At 45.5% G+C, this 18,664-nt stretch overlaps 1 protein-coding gene across 5 annotated transcripts in view; it reads left to right on the forward strand.

The window, feature by feature from the left end:
* CNOT6L (CCR4-NOT transcription complex subunit 6 like) overlaps nucleotides 1-18,664 on the forward strand; it is a 51,600-nt gene that overhangs the window by 22,796 nt on the left and 10,140 nt on the right. For 3 of the 5 annotated variants that reach the window (XM_077301096.1, XM_077301095.1, XM_077301097.1), the window contains exons 2-7: nucleotides 4,905-5,026; nucleotides 6,596-6,782; nucleotides 9,875-9,960; nucleotides 13,051-13,140; nucleotides 14,595-14,663; nucleotides 17,341-17,498. In XM_077301096.1, coding sequence (XP_077157211.1) covers nucleotides 4,915-5,026; nucleotides 6,596-6,782; nucleotides 9,875-9,960; nucleotides 13,051-13,140; nucleotides 14,595-14,663; nucleotides 17,341-17,498 — 702 coding nt within the window. In that variant the 5' untranslated portion in view covers nucleotides 4,905-4,914. Of the gene's footprint in view, nucleotides 1-4,904; nucleotides 5,027-6,595; nucleotides 6,783-7,046; nucleotides 7,109-9,874; nucleotides 9,961-13,050; nucleotides 13,141-14,594; nucleotides 14,664-17,340; nucleotides 17,499-18,664 lie in introns of those variants that run through there. The other 2 variants (XM_077301098.1, XM_077301099.1) reach the window with 2 other exon arrangements.

The following is an 18,664-nucleotide window of genomic DNA, read 5'->3' on the forward strand; positions in this document are numbered from 1 at the left end:
GAACCAGTGGATGTTTTTGGGTTGGTTGGCCTCAAGCAAATGCCTGGCGGAAGAGATCCCTCTTGCAGGCCCTGCGGAACTGTGGGACTTCAGGTAGGGCCCTGATATTTTAATGAGCTCATTCCACCAGGTGGGGACCAGGACTGAGAAGGCTCTGGCCCTTGTTGAGGTCCAACGTACTTCTTTGGGACCAGGGATCACAGAATTGACTGTCCATAGTGTCCATAGTGTCTTGAATTTATCTTTTTATGTGAAGAAGCCATTAATCAAAATGAAGATTAATTTAATTTCTTTGTGCAAATCTACATGAACAAACTCAAATACTTTGGCCACTTCATAAGAAGGAAGGACTCCCTGGAGAAGAGCCTAATGCTGGGAGCGATCGAGGGCAAAAGAAGAAGGGGACGACAGAGAATGAGGTGGCTGGATGGAGTCACTGAAGCACCTTGGTGCAAGCTTAAATGGACTTTGAGGAATGGTAGAGGACAGGAAGACCTAGAGGATCATTGTCCATGGGGTCGCGATGGGTCGGACACAACTTCGCACCTAACAACAACAACAACCTGAACAGAAAATGAATTTGAGTCGCTGCTAGAAAACTGTTTGCAACAGTCAGGGTTTTGTTTGTTTGTTTTTAATTATACCATGCCATTTGTCTGATTTTCAAGATAGCTAGTCTAAAATAGATTTCAAATTAAAACATGCTGAACTGAACTGAAAACGACAAGAATCACTATTGGTGTTTTTTGTATGCCTTATAGTGGCTTTATTGCATTGCTTCTCAATTTTGTCATGCCCTTGGGGAGAAAGGCAAGCTAGAAGTGATTAAGTAAATAAAGAGCGGGGGGGGGGGGGATTGCCTCCTGTCACTGTGTTCGTGAACAGCTGGACCTTTCTGTAGTGCAAAAAGACTACATTCTGCACAGGAGATTCTTCTGGGAGTTTTTGCATCCTAGGCAAAACGTGAGCCATGCAAAATAATAGGTGGAAATTGGTGCTTTTGACCAGGACGCAGACTGCCTATATCCAGCTCAATCAATAGAATACCTGCTTTGACTGCTGGTCCTGGAATTCTATCTTCAGGTTTTCAGATTGATATATTGATATATTGATATCTCAATGGCTCAGGGCAGCCCACAACGTTCTATAAAATACATATAATTATTTAAAAATCAGTCCAGTTAATTTAAGTTTAAAAAACAGCCACACCTTCTCTCTGTTGGGAGAGGGGACTAAGTGTCAAGTGCATTCTTGATGTTAAAATCTCTGGTGTTGAAAACGGCAGATGTGTGATAATCTGAAGTTGTTAAATGTGTTGAGTAGGGAGGCCTGGTATTGTCAGAGACAATTTTAGGCCTCAACCATAGGCCTGGTGGGACAAACTGTGTTTTACAGGTCATGACCTTGTTTGGAAGAGCATTCCACCAGGCCGGAGCCAGTGCTGAAAAAGTTAGACTGCGTAAGTAAGGGATGATCTGACAGACCTTTGCCCTGAAAATCTGGAACAAGGATTCCCAACCCGGCATCTGTGGACCCCCAGGGGTCTGTGGCCTTTCCCCTCCTGCCTTAATGGACTTGGCCACAAGATAAAGGAACTGGCTACTTACTTTGCTCTCCTCTTCTGGAGGATGAATTATCTCTTGATTTCTGCTCCAAGGAGGGGGCAGAGCCTACATGTTTACTCCCTGCTTAAAAGGCCTCCTGTCTCTCCCTCCCCCATCATTCCTCCTTAAGCCTGCCTGTTGACATGAGCAGTGATGTCACTCCCAGTGACACGGTACATGGGGGGCAGGAAGGCGTGGCCAGCTGACATCACTTCCAGGGCTCCTGGAAGCCTGAAAATTTATTTCAGGGAACTCCTCCAAGGTCAGAAGGTTGAAAAAGGCTGCTCTGGAGAACTGGTCAGAGGCAACTTTACTGAACCTGATGGGTCACTGTCTGTTTCACTTTACTGAACCTGATGGGCCACTGTCTGGGCCATGCAAAAGCTGTGAAATTTCTCAAGTCACATAGTGCTTAACCAAAAAGAAAAGTCTGGAAGTTAGTGTACCACACTCTGTTCCTGCTTTTGTTCTTTCCTTGCTGCTCTTAGAAACTCAGACGTGAGATTTGGTTCAGACCGTATCTTAAAGTAGATTTGCAAACAAGATTGGAGGATTTCTGCCAGCATAACTTCTTCCTGCTTTGGGTTGCAACATTCCCTAAGCTGTCCTTGTGGAAATTTTCCCATTTTCTAATTAATGGCCTTTAAAACATGTTCAGAATGACAGAAGCTGTTAGAGCTGGGTGCCTCTGATCCTGGCCACAATAATGCTTCGGATAAATAAATATTGGAATGGAATTGTTTGGGTTTCGCATTTCACGGTGGTTCTTGGTAGTCCCTGGCCTTGAGGATAGTTTTGTCTTCTCAAACTACAAAGGTCCAATGGTTGATAAAGATGTGAGGGTATGTCATGAACACATTTTAACCAAATCTTGCTACAAATTATATAGCTCCCCAAAGCCTTTAATTGGGAATATTGTAACATGCACATATTTTGAAAATAGGACTAATATTTTGTTCAGTGAAAGGGAGGGGGGCAGAGACGTTCAGAGATGGGTTTGCCATTGCCCGTCTCTTGAGTTGTGACCCTGGCCTCAGGGGTCTTCCATCTGAGTACTAATCAGGGTCAACCCCGCTTGGCTTCCAAGATCAGGCTATAGCTTGGACCAGGGGTAGTCAAACTGCGGCCCTCCAGATGTCCATGGACTACAATTCCCAGGAGCCCCCTGCCAGCAAACGCTGGCAGGGGGCTCCTGGGAATTGTAGTCCATGGACATCTGGAGGGCCGCAGTTTGACTACCCCTGGCCTGGACCATCCTGGTCAGTGTGTAAGTGTGGGTAGGTGAGATAGATGCCATCTCCCTTCGACTCTCGTAGCCTCAGGAGTTGAGGCACAACCAGGAAGCTCTGATTTCAGATCCCCATTCTACAGCCCCAGTTGCTGTCCCTCTGCTAAGGCCCCCTTACAGCAGGGGGGGCTGTTAAATAATTAGCATTGAAATCAGAGGGCCTTACTTCTGGGTGAACATGTGTGTGTTAAACAGAATGCAGAATGGGAGAGATGCTAGGGGCTGTGAAGTTCTCTCATTCTGTCTTAGGGAGCCAGTCTGCAAGGTAGTTGTATTTCCCAACAAAGTATTGGCATCTGACCATGTTTTTCCCATTAAGTAGTGCTGTCATTGTACACCTGTAAGCCACATTGTTCCCTGGAGATAGAGATCAAAAAGGTGCAAAATATGAAGATAAACTGGGCTGCTGAGTGATAGGGTCTTTGAAGGAATTCCTGTCCAACATCTCTGTTTTTAAAGATCTTGTTTTAGTAAGTTATGCACACTGGCCAATATGGGAAGGGGTGTGGGTGTGTGAGTGAGAGAGAGAGTCCCCCAGGAAGAACGATCTGGGATTTTGTGTTTAGGGCTTTGCAGTAGCTCTGGGAAGGGGGTGGGGTTGTGTGAAGGAGCTTGAAAACAAGAACCTTCCCCCATTTTTAAGATTTTTATCAGTGTTCTAAAGAAAAGCAACCCTCATCTGCCAGTATAATTACAAGGCTGGCAAACAATCTCGTGATTGTATTTAAAGTTTTTAGTGCCTCTGTTTAATTTATGACTGTGTGCTTTAAAAAACTAGCTGTACCTTTCTCCCTGGTATGTTCGGAACCCTTTAGAACCTCAAGAAAAACTTTTCAAATACAAACTCCCCTGGAAGAACTTATTTCTCATTGTGGGGGGAGGAAATGTCAAATGAATTGCTATAGAATTGTACTTGTACTCGGGTGTTGTCGTGGACTGTTTCACTAAATCACTTCTGGCCATACATTACGTTTTGTGTGGCCCTTTTTGGAGACATGGTCTTGGATTCTGTGGACAAGTTCTGTGCGCACTAGAGATCCCCTACTGCAAAGCTGTAGCATGTGCTGCCTCTTACTCTAGCAAAGGGGTGGTTAAACTGTGGCACTCCAAATGCCCATGGACTACAATTACCATGAGCACGCTGGTTGGGGCTCATCATAATTGTCGTCCATGGACATCTGGAACACCACAGTTTGATCAGTGGTGCTCACTGAGTCCTCCTGCAAAATAGAAATGCTACTGCAAGAGGAAACACACTCTTTGGTGTATATAGAACTCATTCATAGGACAACTTTACTTGCTGGGTAGCCGCTGAGAATCATAGAGTCCTAGAATCATAGAGTTGGAAGGGGCCATACAGGCCATCTAGTCCAACCCCCTGCTCAACGCAGGATCAGCTTCTTTTCTTTTGGTCCAGGCTTGCTTTGTGAAACCCTGGGTTTTCTTGACAGCCCTGGAAGGGTTTCCCAAATGGGTGGAGTTAATTTTTAATATATTTTAACTTTGGGTGATATGACCATTTATAGTCATGTCTACCTGCCCCTCCCTCCCAAAATGGTCAGTGATGGGCCTGGAGAGGGAGGGCCCCTGGGTGGGCATGTACACAGCTCTCCTTCCCAACCATATTGTGCACGATCGTGCCGGTTCTGGGGTTTCTCGGAACGTGAAAAAGGTTTCAGGGGTTTCTCAATGGTGAAGAAGTTGAGAAAGGCTGGTTTGGTCTCATCCTTTCTCTGCTTTCTTGATCAAAGTTCACCCTAGATGCTAACATGTTGGAGGGAGGTATATTTGATGTGCTGTCCCTCAACTCTTTTTGCCACTTCAAAATCTAGCCTTGCTCTTTCCGTACCACCTCTCTTTGGGCCCATCTGGAGATGGATCTCGTAGTTGACAAGGTTAAATGTCGATATTTAGCTTGCTCAATCTAATGGGACCGTCTGAGAGACATAACTCAGCGGGCCATTTCCTGATGAGAAACGTGTGTCCTATTAATCATGTGTCTTATTTTTCAGACTAACAGGGATGCCAAAGGAAAAATATGATCCTCCAGATCCTCGCAGAATTTACACCATCATGTCAGCTGAGGAGGTAGCCAATGGGAAGAAGTCCCATTGGGCAGAATTGGAAATCTCGGGTGAGCAAGGGTCACTGGGAGAATAGTTGTGAATTTCTTGCACTGTTCAGAGGAGGGTTGTGCGCTTCGGCTCGGTTCGCCTTCCTAGATGATCACCAAAGCCCGAAGCAGTGCGTAGAAGGCCAGTGCCATGGAGAGGAGGGGCGGTGGTGGTGTGCCAGCCAGCGCCCCTCCTATCCGTGCCACGGCGCTGGCCACCTCTGGCTTCGGTGATTGCCGAGGCGGCCAAACCGAGCCGAAGCACAACCCTAGTTCAGAGGGTTGACAACCCTTGCCTCTTCCAGCTCTGTTTTCTATGAGTACATTTTTTAAAAATTACCCCCCTGCTGCAAGAGGTCATTAAAGGTTTAACACACGCTTAATAGCAAGCCCATCGGGGTATAACAGCATATAGCGAGTCTTAAAGTCGAGACGCCTGACTTAGATTTGTTTGCCATCCCATGACTTAAGAGCCATTATGCAATATTAGGAGACATGTGGGCTTCATAATGAAATGCCTAAAAAGGGTCACCTTCTGATGGTAAGGGCAGAAGGCTTATATAGAACTAGAGGTGTAAAAAGGGTTAAGGAAATTTGAAGGAGAAAGGTAATTTATCTTCCCAGCTCACCCCAATTGCCTGTTGCTCTGGCTTGTAATGGGAAGATGAGGAACTTCAGGGGAAAACCCTGGAAATTCTTCTTTTCTCATTGGTAGAGCATCCATTTTGCATGCAGAAGGTCCCAGGTCCTTCCCCCGGCACCTTCAGTTAAAGAATCTAACCTCAGCCTGAGACCTCGGAGAGCTTCTGCCAGTTTGAATAGACAATACCTATTCAAATGGATGAATCATCCAAACTTCCACAGTCCTGAATGGATCATCCAAACTTCCACAATTTCACAGGTCCTGCATGAGGGAGCTCCTCCAGCAGGCATTTGCTTGAAGCCAACTGAACCAACAACATCTGCTGGTCCCCCCTTGGACACCCACTTCCATCACTGAATAGTCTGACCTACCTAAGGGTTCTGTCAAAGTTACTGTTCCAGTTGAAATATTGTTCTAGCTGATACATGTGTAATATTTGTTACGATGTTCTGTGTAACTACCCTATGACGTTCTAGGTAAGAAGAAGAAGAAGAAGAAGAAGAGTTGGTTCTTATATGCCGCTTTTCCCTACCCGAAGGAGGCTCAAAGCGGCTTACAGTCGCCTTCCCATTCCTCTCCCCACAACAGACACCCTGTGGGGTGGGTGAGGCTGAGAGAGCCCTGATATCACTGCTCGGTCAGAACAGCTTTATCAGTGCCGTGTTGAGCCCAAGGTCACCCAGCTGGCTGCATGTGGGGGAGTGCAGAATCGAACCTGGCATGCCAGATTAGAAGTCCGCACTCCTAACCACTACACCAAACTGGCAGAAGGTATCCTGCTTGTAAGCCACCCAGAGCCGTATGGAAGGGGCAGTATAAAAACCTAAAATAAATAATTCAGACCAGGTGCAGCGTCATGTATTCATGAGAACGGAGCCCAAAGACATTTTTCGGAAGCACTGTATACCAGCAGTGCTTAAACACCGTGTTCTCACTCTTCATTTTAGGTAGAGTGCGAAGCTTAAGTACGTCCCTTTGGTCGCTAACGCACTTGACTGCTCTACACCTCAATGACAACTATTTGACTCGCATTCCACCTGATATTGCCAAGCTCCACAATCTGGTGTACCTGGATCTCTCGTCCAACAAGCTCAGAAGTTTACCAGCAGAACTAGGAAACATGGTATCTCTCAGGTGAGGAATATTGCCGTCTTTTCCCAAAACGATAAGATTTCTTTCTTTTGCCCGTGATTTACGGCCGAAACCAGAGTTAAACTCAATGCCACTTTTTAACTTAATTTGGCTTTAGATGTAGGACAGTATCTTTACGTGAAGCGTCGGGGGCCTTATTCCGACCAATTCGTTTTGACTTCTTTTGGTGCAACTTTGGGCGGGATTGCGCGGTACCATCCCCGTGTTCTGACGTTGTCATGTTGTGTGTTGCCTTGCCCTCGTCAGCAGCAGCCAATGACGTGGAGCGGAGGCAGGGAAATGGACAGCGTGATGATGTCAGGACATGGGTAAGTGTGTCTATACGTTACAGAGGGGGAGTGCTCAGCTGGAAGCTGCCCTTTATTATTATTATTATTTTGGTAGGTGTCCAGTTTTATCCTGGCCTGTGGCTCCACTCTGCATGGGCTTTTGTGGTCTCATTATAGTTCCCACGGCCATGCCTGTTCACAAACCGTATATAGAAGGTATCCTGCTTGTAGAAGCTCTTCTTTTTGTAGATGGCTAAATGGCCTTGGAGAAAAAGCTGAACTTTTATTTTAAGAGCAGGCATTTTTTATTTTTAAAATCTGTATAGCAAAATCTTCACGTTCAGAGGCACTAATCCTCTGGATCACAGAGCCAAGAGGCAACATTAGGGGAAGGCCTCGTCCTCTATGCCCTGTTGTTGGCCCTCCAGAGGAACTGGCTGGCCACTGTGTGAAACAGGATGGTGGACTAGATGGACCCCTGGTCTGATTCAGCATTGCTCTGCTTGTTATGAAGACCTCGTCCTCTGTGCCCTGTTGTTGGCCCTCCAGGGGAGCTGGTTGAGTGGCCACTGTGTGAGAGAGGATGCTCAATTAGATGGACCACTGGTGTGATCCAGCCGGACTCTGATGTTCTTAGGACTGCTCTTTGCCTCTCCTGTTCTGCCTGAGCTCCCTTTTGAGTGTAACTGAAATTCAGAGTCTGTTGTACCCAGATAGACTACCAGTATCTAGCTTGAACTCTGGTGCTGGAGAAGACTCTTGCGAGTCCCTTGGACTGCAAGGTGAACAAACCGGTCAGTCCTAGAGGAAGTCCTTAGACTGCTCCTTAGAAGGCCAGATCCTTCTAAGATGAAACTCAAATCCTTTGGCCACCTCATGAGAAGGAAGGACTCCTTGGAGAAGAGCCTAATGCTGGGAGCGATTGAGGGCAAAAGAAGAAGGGGACGACAGAGAATGAGGTGGCTGGACGGAGTCACTGAAGCAGTTGGTGCAAACTTAAATGGACTCCGGGGAATGGTAGAGGACAGGAGGGCCTGGAGGATCATTTTCCATGGGGTCGCGATGGGTCGGACATGACTTTGCACCTAACAACAACAGTCTAGCTTGAAGAAATTTCAGGATGCTTGATCTACCCAAGATGGTGGGAGATCCCTGGTCAGATTTCCACTGCTGCTGCTGTTTTTTCAAAAAATGGTATGCAACCTGAGAAGGATTTTTTTGCTGAGCATACTTAGCAGCTTAGCTGAGTATGAGCATGCATTTCAGTGGTTTAATGGAGATTGCGAGGGAAACGTTACTTTTGTCTCCCCAGCTTTACAGAACTCCCCTCACACACATCCACACCCACACCAAGATACTATCAAGTTTCAAAAAGCCATTCACAAATTTCTTGCCGTCAAATCCTGCAGGACCCTTAATACTTGACGTGCCTTGGGTCACTGAACTATTAGCTTCCAGAAAGATCAGTCCTCTTTATCACATTACTGATGAAAGAGAGGTTGTCAAGAGTCCCATTGCAATGTCAAAATAAACAAGACTCTTGTGGCCCTTCAAAGATCTAGTAACATTTTTAATAAAGCATGACTGTTTGTGGACTAGGTTGGAGTAAAACGTTGTCAAAAGAACCTGCCACTGAATTCCTTGCCTTGTTTTTGCTGTAGCTGGCTTCTGGAATTGTCATCATTTGGGTGTTGGAAGGTGTCCGGGCTTCTGCTTACTTTTAACATGCCAATAAATAAATCAGAGAACTTTGAGTTCTCCTCCCCAAATAATTGTTCTTGATCCTAAGCTCGTTCTTTTGAGACCGGGAATTGTGTTTGTGTATGGTTTATTTTTAGAGCCTCTTGTGGCGCAGAGTGGTAAGGCAGCAGAAATGTTGTCTGAAAGTTCTGCCCATGAGGCTGGGAGTTCGATCCCAGCAGCCGGCTCAAGGTTGACTCAGCCTTCCATCCTTCCGAGGTCGGTAAAATGAGTACCCAGCATGCTGGGGGGTAAACGGTAATGACTGGGGAAGGCACTGGCAAACCACCCCGTATTGAGTCTGCCATGAAAACGCTAGAGGGCGTCACCCCAAGGGTCAGACATGACTCAGTGCTTGCACAGGGGATACCTTTACCTTATTGTTTATTTTTATTTATTTATAATTAGATTTCTACCCTGCCATTCCCAGACAAGCTGGCTCATGGCGGCTCACAACATAGCAAAAGCATTAAAAAATGCCATAAAATACAATCTAAAACAGATAAAACAGCAAAAACAAGAAAGATGGTGATCACACAATCCCTCATTAGGCCCGAATTCCTCGATTCATCTGTTCCAGGCTATATCGGTCAAGTACCAGATGTAAATCTGGGGGCGATTGTAGGTCCCCTCTTGGAGGGGGGTCCAGATGATGTAAGGACAGGAAAGGACCTGCATTTATCATCCGGTATTCAGCCCAGCCTCAACCAAAAGCCTGGTGGAAGAGCTCCATCTTGCAGGCCCTGCGAAACCCAGATTGCTCAAACAGGGCCCTCAGCTCTTTCTGGAGCTCATTTCCACTAGGTAGGAAGTGAGGCATTGAAGGCGAGTTGTTTTTTGAGGTATACCACCATGTCCCTTCACCACCTGTGGGAAAGGTCTCGGGGACCTTAATCAGGTGGAAAGGTGGTGTAAAAACGTTTAAAATGAATCAAATAAGATAGCTACCCTTTTTCCTGCTCAGAGAAATATTAAAAACACAGTTGGTAACTTTCAATGTGCAGTATTTGAATTCACATCAGTTTTCAATTTAATCTGATATCAGTCGTATGTTCTGTCTTTTAGGGAATTGCTTTTAAACAACAATTTGTTACGAGTTTTGCCTTATGAACTTGGTCGGCTCTTCCAGCTGCAGACACTAGGTTTGAAAGGTAAGCTATCCATATTTATACATTTAAAATCAACATCATATAATAATAATAATGTCATCAGTTTCTGTTTGTATCCCATCCTTCCACATCGCTCAGGGTGGGTAACAGCATTAAAGTGACATCCAAAATTTAAAATATTAAAACATTTACAATGTAGTTAATATAACTAATGCCCCTTCAGAGCATTAGAGAGAGAGCCAGCTTGGTGTAGTGGTTAGGAGTGCGGACTTCTAATCTGGCATGCCGGGTTTGATTCTGCACTCCCCCACATGCAGCCAGCTGGGTGACCTTGGGCTCGCCATGGCACTGATAAAACTGTTCTGACCGGGCAGTGATATCAGGGCTCTCTCAGCTTCACCTCCCTCACAGGGTGTCTGTTGTGGGGAGAGGAATGGGAAGGCAACTGTAAGCCACTTTGAGTCTCCTTTGGGCAGAGAAAAGCGGCATATAAGAACCAACCTTGGTGGATCTTATTTTTGGCCTTGACCATAAGCTCTATAGAATAGCTTCATCTTGAAGGCTCTGTGGAACTGATTCAGGCTCCCCTGTCCTTTACCCCTTGGCCCTTCTTGCTTTTCTTCCTGCACTTTTAAATCAAATAAATGGAGTTATTTTCTATGGAGAAAGTGCCAGCAGCAGATTTTTTGGCCCTTTGCTTTTATTTGATATTCAGTGCTAAGTTTTATAGAGATCTACATTTCTAGAAGTCTACCTACATTCCCCCCCCCTTTCTGATCTTTTGTTTCTTTTTGAATAAAGACATTCTGCTGTATTCTGCCCAAACCTTTCCAGCTTTGTGATTGCTATTAACTCCTCTCATTTCCCTGCCCCCCCCTCCCAAATCATTAAAGGAGGCAGTTAGATCCTACAAGACAGTTTCAGGTGTTCAGATTAGCAAGAGTCCCAGCAGCACCTTAAAGATTGACAAGATTTACATGTTAAAATTCGGGAGACCAAATTCACTTCACTTGTACCTGACAAAGGGAACTTTTGACTCTCAGAAGTTCTTTTCTTGGAAATCTCGTAGCGATCGTAGCACCACCCAGACCAAGACAGAACTGCTTAAGAAAAGAACAGCACTAGAAGTTCCCTTTCTCACTTGCCAGAAGGAGTGCCATGAATTCTGCTCTTGGTATTGTTAAGGACTTGAAAGCGGAGAGAGAGCACAGCATGATTCGTGCTAAAGCATGTCCTCTCCCCCACCACCACCCTGTACTGTTCTTGGCTGATGCCGTTCTTGAACTTGTAAAAAAAACAATTCTTCTTTCATTGTTGTGTGGTGAGAATCATCCTTGCCAGGGAGGTTTATATTATTTGGGCTGTGGTGAGGTTTTGGTGGCTTTTTTTGGGGGGGGGGATGTGCTTCTGACCTTAATATCCAAAGGGGATACTGCCTTGCCAGGGAGCAGAGCAGGTACCTGAGGCAGGCATCGGTGCCACGGTGAACAAGCAAAGCCACTTTGTGCCCAAGCTGGACCATAGCTCTATCCCAAGGGTCCCCAGTGTGGTGCCCACCGTCAGCTTGCCTGGTGTCCACCAAGGATTTCTAGACTTTAGCCCAGTGGGGTTTCTGGTTGGAGATCAGACTAGCAGGGCAGATTTTTTTTTTAAGGTTGCTTTGACAGCCGCTGCCTGCACAGCACAGGGATCATCACCTCGTGACTGAAGTTAGCTGTGTGTATGCAAGAAAATATTTTTCAACAATGTGTTAATTTTAAAAGGTATCCTGTTCAGCAGAGCTTCCACATGAAACGTTGGAAGAGTTATTATTAACGGCATGCATATCTTCACTACCTGACATTTTGTAACCGGCTCGCCTCTTGTGGCAGCTGTTTTGTGGTTGCACCCACTACCCTGTGACAGAATTCCCACAGGAAGGTTGGAAATTACTAGCCTGTCTAGTCCAGTATTATTTGCTCTGACTAGAAGATGCTGTTCAGGGTCCAGAGAACTCTTCCAGCCTACCATAATTTAAAGCAGCAGGAGGTTGAACCTCAGACCATCAGTTTATAAAGTGTGGGCACTAACTCCTCCCATGCCCAGTAGGCCAAGGAGAACCACCTGGAATAGAATCAGAATCATAGAGTTGGAAGGGACCTCCTGGGTCATCTAGTCCAACCCCCTGCACTATGCAGGACACTCACATCCCAATCGCTCATCCACTGTAACCTGCCACCCCCTTGAACCCTCACAGAATCAGCCTGCTTTGGGGGAAGTCATGCTAAAGAGAGCAAGATGCAGAGTTGTATCCCAAGCCACATTCCAGTTTTTCTTTCTTGACCCTGTGTCAGTGGGCTGTATTAAGGCCATACCATGAGGAATAGGTGGTTCCAGTTGGGGGTGAAGTGGTGGAAACCACTCAATCCGAGACGACTTCTATTGTGTTTCCAACAGTCTCTGTTCTGTTCCCAAGAGTCTTTGTGCCCTGTTTGAATTTTGGGTCCTGTGCAATTATTATTACAAAACTGAAGAAGTCTCACAACGAAACTAGCCATTACCTAGAAATCTAATCTTGTTTCGATGAAATTAAAGACACTGAAGACAAGAATTACTCTTCATGTTTAATGCTAATCTCTAGTAGGAACATGGGATTTATTGAACCACATGTTTGTATGTGTATTTTCACTTTATTGTCTTGATTTTCAAACCAGGAAGAGCAGAAAGGCATTTGAATGAAGGCACTGAGGATTATATTATTAAATCAAAGTAGTACTGAGGTTGAGCTGCTTCCTGTGCTCATCCAACAATAGCACACATCATAACACTGAACTTGATATAAAAACAGTACAGACTTGGAGCAGACATACCTAGATTCGCTTGTTAGTCATTGTAAAGCAAATGAGACCAATACCATTTGCCTTGCTTCCTAGGGATGGTAAATCATTGGCCACGCTACCTTGTCCTCACCATGTTTTTATATAAATATTTATTTATTTTTATATCAATATACCGCCCTTCCCTTAAGAGGAAGGAAATACAGCCCCCCCCCCCATTTAAAAGCAAAAGGGTCCTGCTATAGTTTCTGCCGCTTAGATTATGATACCTAAATCTGGCTCTGCCCATAATCAATGTAGCTTTGTTGGATTTCAGGCAATCCTTTATCGCAAGATATTCTCAGCCTGTACCAGGACCCAGACGGGACACGGAAACTATTGAACTACATGCTTGACAATCTAGCAGGTAACAACTTTTAAGGTTTTGTTTGGGGGAAAGGCCCATTTTTCGGACAGGTGGGATGAAAAAGGGGGGTCGAAGTAATCTTTTGTTTTCTGAGACTGCTTATATGGGGACCCCTATAATGGCACCTCTCTGTGCTGAAGTGACGAAATAAAAGGGGGGACGGGACCCTTTGCTCTAAACACCAAAGATGTTCCTTAAACATAAATAGAATTTATTTTGAAGTAGAGCAGCGTAGCTGTTTCAGTATAGTTCATTAGTGTTATGTTTCAAGTAGGCATCTAATCATAATGGTTTCAGATTGGTATGGCTTGCCTACTTTAAATAGTTCTTTAAATAGACCTATTTATTTATTCGATTTCTATACTACTTCTCCCCACAAGCTGGTTTGGGGAAGTTTACAGTAACTAATAATCCAAATAAAAACAATATCCATCCTCCCATCCTCTTAGTTAGATTGGAAGAATCTTAAGGGGGGGGAGCCAAAGGGGAAGTGGGGAGGCCTATATAATTTCCAGTAAACCTGACAAAAGAGGGCCATTTCACAGGCCCTGTGGAACTTAGGCAGCTCTGCCAGGGCCCAGATGTCAGCAGGCTGTTCGTTCCACCAGGTCGGAGCCAGAACCAAAAAAGCCCTGGCTCCAGTCAAGGTCAGACAAACATCTTTGGAGCCAGGCCCTCACTCACCCACTCAGCTGCCTTCTCATCTCTTGTGCACAGGACCAAACCCTCCTCTCAGAACAGCCAGCTCCACCCCCCAGGATACAGAAATCATCTAGTCATTAACACACTTCAAATAACCCTTCTGACCCTCCCACCCCCACTTCCTTACTCTGGGGGCCAGCAATTTAAAGTACGTCTTAATGCTGTGTGCCCCACATTAACGCACAGAATTAAAACAGGCATGAAATATTCCTGCCTTGAGGAGGCAGTTGAGGTGCCTGTATTTGGTTAAGTTTAGAAGCGGTCCGGAGTATTGATTTTAAATTCTGATTTAGTGTTTTTAATGTATTTTATTCTGTGCTTGTGTATGAACTGCCTTGAGCAGTCTTAGCCCCGTTAAAATTCCCATTAAAAGACTTTAAAATACCAACATGACGGCAAAAAATCCCTTTCTCACCCCCATTATCGAAGCGATGGAGAGAATGGAGAAGGAGCTATATACATTTCCAACCCCCCCGGGGCGGGGGGGGGGGGGGGCGATGACTCTAGTTCACTGATAACATTCTAAAATAAAATAATCTAACAAATCCATGGTTGGTCAGATCCGTCATATGGCTTCCAGGGAGGCAGGTTCGGGGGCCCAGTAGACACTGCTTAATTTCAGTCAACCTCAACCAAATGCCTAATGGAGGAGCTCCCTTTTGCAGGCCCTGCGGATCTTAGTGTGGTTCAGTTCAGAGATGCCCACTTTGTTTCTCCCCGTCATTCACATTTCCCATCTTCTAATGTTTCAGTTCATCCAGAGCAGCTGCCTCCAAGGCCGTGGATTACATTAAAAGAACGAGACCAAATTCTGCCCTCAGGTAAAACATGAAGCCTTCTTTCCTTCCATTAATGCTGTACATTGATATGCACTCCCACGTCCATGCTTACAGAAGGCTCTTCTTGGCTTTGACTTGGAAGTTGCTTTCTTAGCCAGACCTAACTCAGAGGGGTTGTGAGCATAAAATAAGAGAGGAAGACGCACATAACGTGTTGTGCAGATGGGGTTAAAATCTAAAGGTGCAAACAGGAACGGGACTGGGAATGAGAGGTTTTTTAGAAGTCAGGACTCCACATGCAGTCGGCTGTGTGACCTTGGACCAGTCACAGTTCCCTCAGAGCTCTCTCATCCTCACCTACCGCACAGAGTGTTGTGGAGAGAGGAAAGGTAGGCAATTGTAAGCCGTTTTGAGACTCCTTCGAGTAGAATCATAGAATCATATAGTTGGAAGGGACCTCCAGGGTCATCTAGTCCAACCCCCTGCACCATGCAGGAGATTAAAAGCAAGGTACAAAAACCCAGCTCTTCTTTTTCCTTGTTTTTCAGGTCTGGGTCAGTCCTGGTTAGCAGCTTTGATCAGTTCCCCAAAAAATAGCCCTGCCGGCTTACTTTATTTGTGTCCGTGTAGCTGAGCAGCTGCCTGGGACAAAAATAGGAATTGCTCTTTCCTTCTCCATGTATTTGTCTCCTGCTGAATGCTGTTATGTTGAGTTAGGTGTTTCATCTAATTCTTCTTACTTATTGGCATGGATCCAATCTGAGTCTGGAGGAACTTTCTCCAATTTAAATGTCTCTTTGTTGGAAAATAGCCAGAAGGAGTCCTCAAACCTTAGCAGTGTGTTAGGATCTGCACCATTCTGAGGCCCCTTGAGAACCTTCTAAGCCAGAAGATTATTTCAGGAGGGTAGCCATGTTACTCTGCAGTAGGCTTGTGCACCAGGGGCCGGATCTGGACCGATTCGGCTTTGGGACCCGTGAAAGTCAATGGTGCCATTGTCCAATGTTTCCCACCTTTCCTTGACTCTGGGAAATTGGGGGGGGGGGGTTCCAGTTACAGCCTCCAAACTTTTATGGTAGCTCTGGGAGGCTCTTCTGTGACCCCTGTCTGAATTTCACAACAATTGGACCACAGGGTCCACGTCCAGGGGTTCCGAAAGAGGGTGCCCCCATTTCCCCATTCTATCCAAAGGAGAGTCCGTCCCACTGGATAGAATGGAGCGGATGGGGCACCCTCTTCTGGAACCTCTGGACGTGGACCCTGTGGTCCAATCGTTGTGAAATCCAGAAGTGGGGTCAGGAGCTACCCCTGAATGTTTGGAGGCTATAACTGGAACTCCCCACCCTCACAAGCCCTGGGAAATGTGGGAACACCGGACTTTCCATTAAAGTCAATGGCGCTGTTGACTTTAATGGGCACCGAAGCCAAATTGGTGCAGATCAGGCCCCTGGTGCACAAGCAGTAGATGAATATGAGCCCCATTAGTTACCATCCACGTGAAGGTCTCCTGTCACGGACCACAATTGTCGTATCCTCCGCTAGCTTGGTGCAGTGTTTAAGAGCAACAGCCTCCAATCTGGAGAGCTGGGTTTGATTCCCCACTTCTCCACACGCGGCCTTCTGGGTCACCTTGGGCTAGTCACAGTCCTGTTAGAGCTGTTTTGACAGCAGTTCTGTCAGAGCTTCCTCAGGTCCTCCTACCTCACAGGGTGTCTGTTTTGGGGAGAGGAAGGAAAGGCGATTGTAAGCCACTTTGAGACTCCTCTGGGTAGTGAAAGGCAGGGTATAAAACCCAACTTTTCTTCTTCCTTGCCTTATCAACCCTGGGTGGGTTCTCTGTCACGAATGTTTTCCCCAGTACTGTTGTTCTGGCGATGTGAGGAAAGAGAGCATGGAGCTCCCTTGAGATCTGGTGTATGATAGCAACCGGCAGGGAAGATCTCACTGCAGTAGGGCCCATGAGAGACTCTGGGGTTTTCTTGTGCTGTGAGTTTGTGCTGCAGCAGGAAGAGATAACAAAATGAGCAACAAAAAAAAGCCATGCTTTCAGATATCTTAACCAGGAGGTTGCTAAAGCTGTCTAAATCAGCATCTGCATTAGTGGTTGTTTTTCAAGGGGAAAATCAAAAATATCTCATTGGATGGAGGGGTGCTCAAAACGGTAGTGTTTAAGGTCTATTTTTGTCCCCATTTCTTTGTATTTTGCTTCTATCATCCACCTTACTCATTGAGAGTCAAGGCAGATTATAAAACAGTATATAATAAAGATCTTAATGATATAAAGCAAAGCAATAAAATTGGATTATATAATTGTGGAACAATGAAGATGAAGGCGTTCTAACGCATCTAAAAAAACAAAGGAGGAGGCTGCATAAGTTTTTCTCCGACAAAAAGAACCGCATCCCTGTTGCTTTATAAAGCAGTTAACCAGGTAATGAAACAGAAATTGTTTATCAGCCCCATCTACAAACAAGTGGCTCTCTTGGATGTGCAGAAGAAATATGTTGACTGAAGTGAATTTGTTACTGGATTTTCTGGGAGGCTTTTAAAAAATAAAAATAGCAGTGCTACTTGTTACTAGTTTGTTTTTTATGGTTTACACTGAGGGAGCTCCTCTGTGCAGCATTTTGGAAGAGGTAGGCAGGGACGCTGCTGTTGAAAAGTGTACCATCTTTTACCTTCTTCAGTCTCCGGACGTTTGCTGTCTTTTTCCTTCCAGCTTCATTTACCGTCATGTGTTACAATGTGTTGTGTGATAAATATGCCACCCGACAGCTCTACGGCTACTGCCCGTCCTGGGCATTAAACTGGGAGTACAGGAAAAAGGGAATCATGGAAGAAATTGTTAACTGGGATGCAGATATCATTAGCCTTCAGGTAAGGACCTAAAATATTTTATTTTTTATTTATTTTATTTTCCTGGGCTCCAAGATCACTGCAGATGGGGACTGCAGCAAAGAAATTAAAAGGCACTTGCTCTTAGGGAGGAAAGCTATGGCAAATCTAGGCAGCATCCTAAAAAGCAGAGACATCACCCTGCCAACAAAAGTGCGTTTAGTCAAGGCTATGGTCTTCCCAGTTGCAATGTATGGCTGCGAAAGTTGGACCATAAGGAAGGCTGAGTGTCAAAGAATTGAGGCTTTTGAACTCTGGTGCTGGAGAAGACTCTTGCGAGTCCCTTGGACTGCAAGGCGAACAAACCGGTCAGTCCTAGAGGAGATCAGCCCTGACTGCTCCTTAGAAGGCCAGATCCTGAAGATGAAACTCAAATACTTTGGCCAACTCATGAGAAGGAAGGACTCCCTGGAGAAGAGCCTAATGCTGGGAGCGATCGAGGGCAAAAGAAGAAGGGGACGACAGAGAATGAGGTGGCTGGATGGAGTTACTGAAGCAGTAGGTGCAAACTTAAATGGACTCGGGGGAATGGTAGAGGACAGGAAGGCCTGGAGGATCATTGTCCGTGGGGTCGCGATGGGTCGGACACGACTTCGCACCTAACAACAATGACCTAAAAACGTCACACTCTTCTTCCGGTCTATCTGTTACAGCGTACCTCCACCCCTTCCTCCGACTAGCTTGGGATATCATTTATTTTAAATTTCAATGGTATTTTCTGCTGTCGTTTTACCCTCACAACAACCCTGTGAGGTAGGTTAGGCTGAAAAAGAGAGACTTCCATGAAAATCACCTTGTGAGGCTCCTGGTTAAGTAGTGTCTTCAGATCCTAGCCTGTTAAGCAAACCAGTGAGCCATGCTTCCTATATACATGGGCATTTGTCTGTATTCAAACATGGCAAGGTGTGAAATTAGTGGAAAGTGAGCTCCTAGGGAATGACTGGCCCACGTGCAAGAAAGAGTTGTTCTCTCTCTCTCTTTATTCAAAGTCAAATGCAGTCATAGAACAGCACAGATCCCTGCAGAATTCCTGACCACCACAGCGGGCAAGAGGAATAATTAAAATTAACCCCCACATATAAATCAGCTTATAATTCAAGCGAAGTGCAAAATTCAATAATGCGCTGGATCTATACAATTATTAAAAT

This window comes from Paroedura picta, chromosome 10, assembly GCF_049243985.1.
Source record: "Paroedura picta isolate Pp20150507F chromosome 10, Ppicta_v3.0, whole genome shotgun sequence".
Lineage (NCBI taxonomy): Eukaryota > Metazoa > Chordata > Lepidosauria > Squamata > Gekkonidae > Paroedura > Paroedura picta.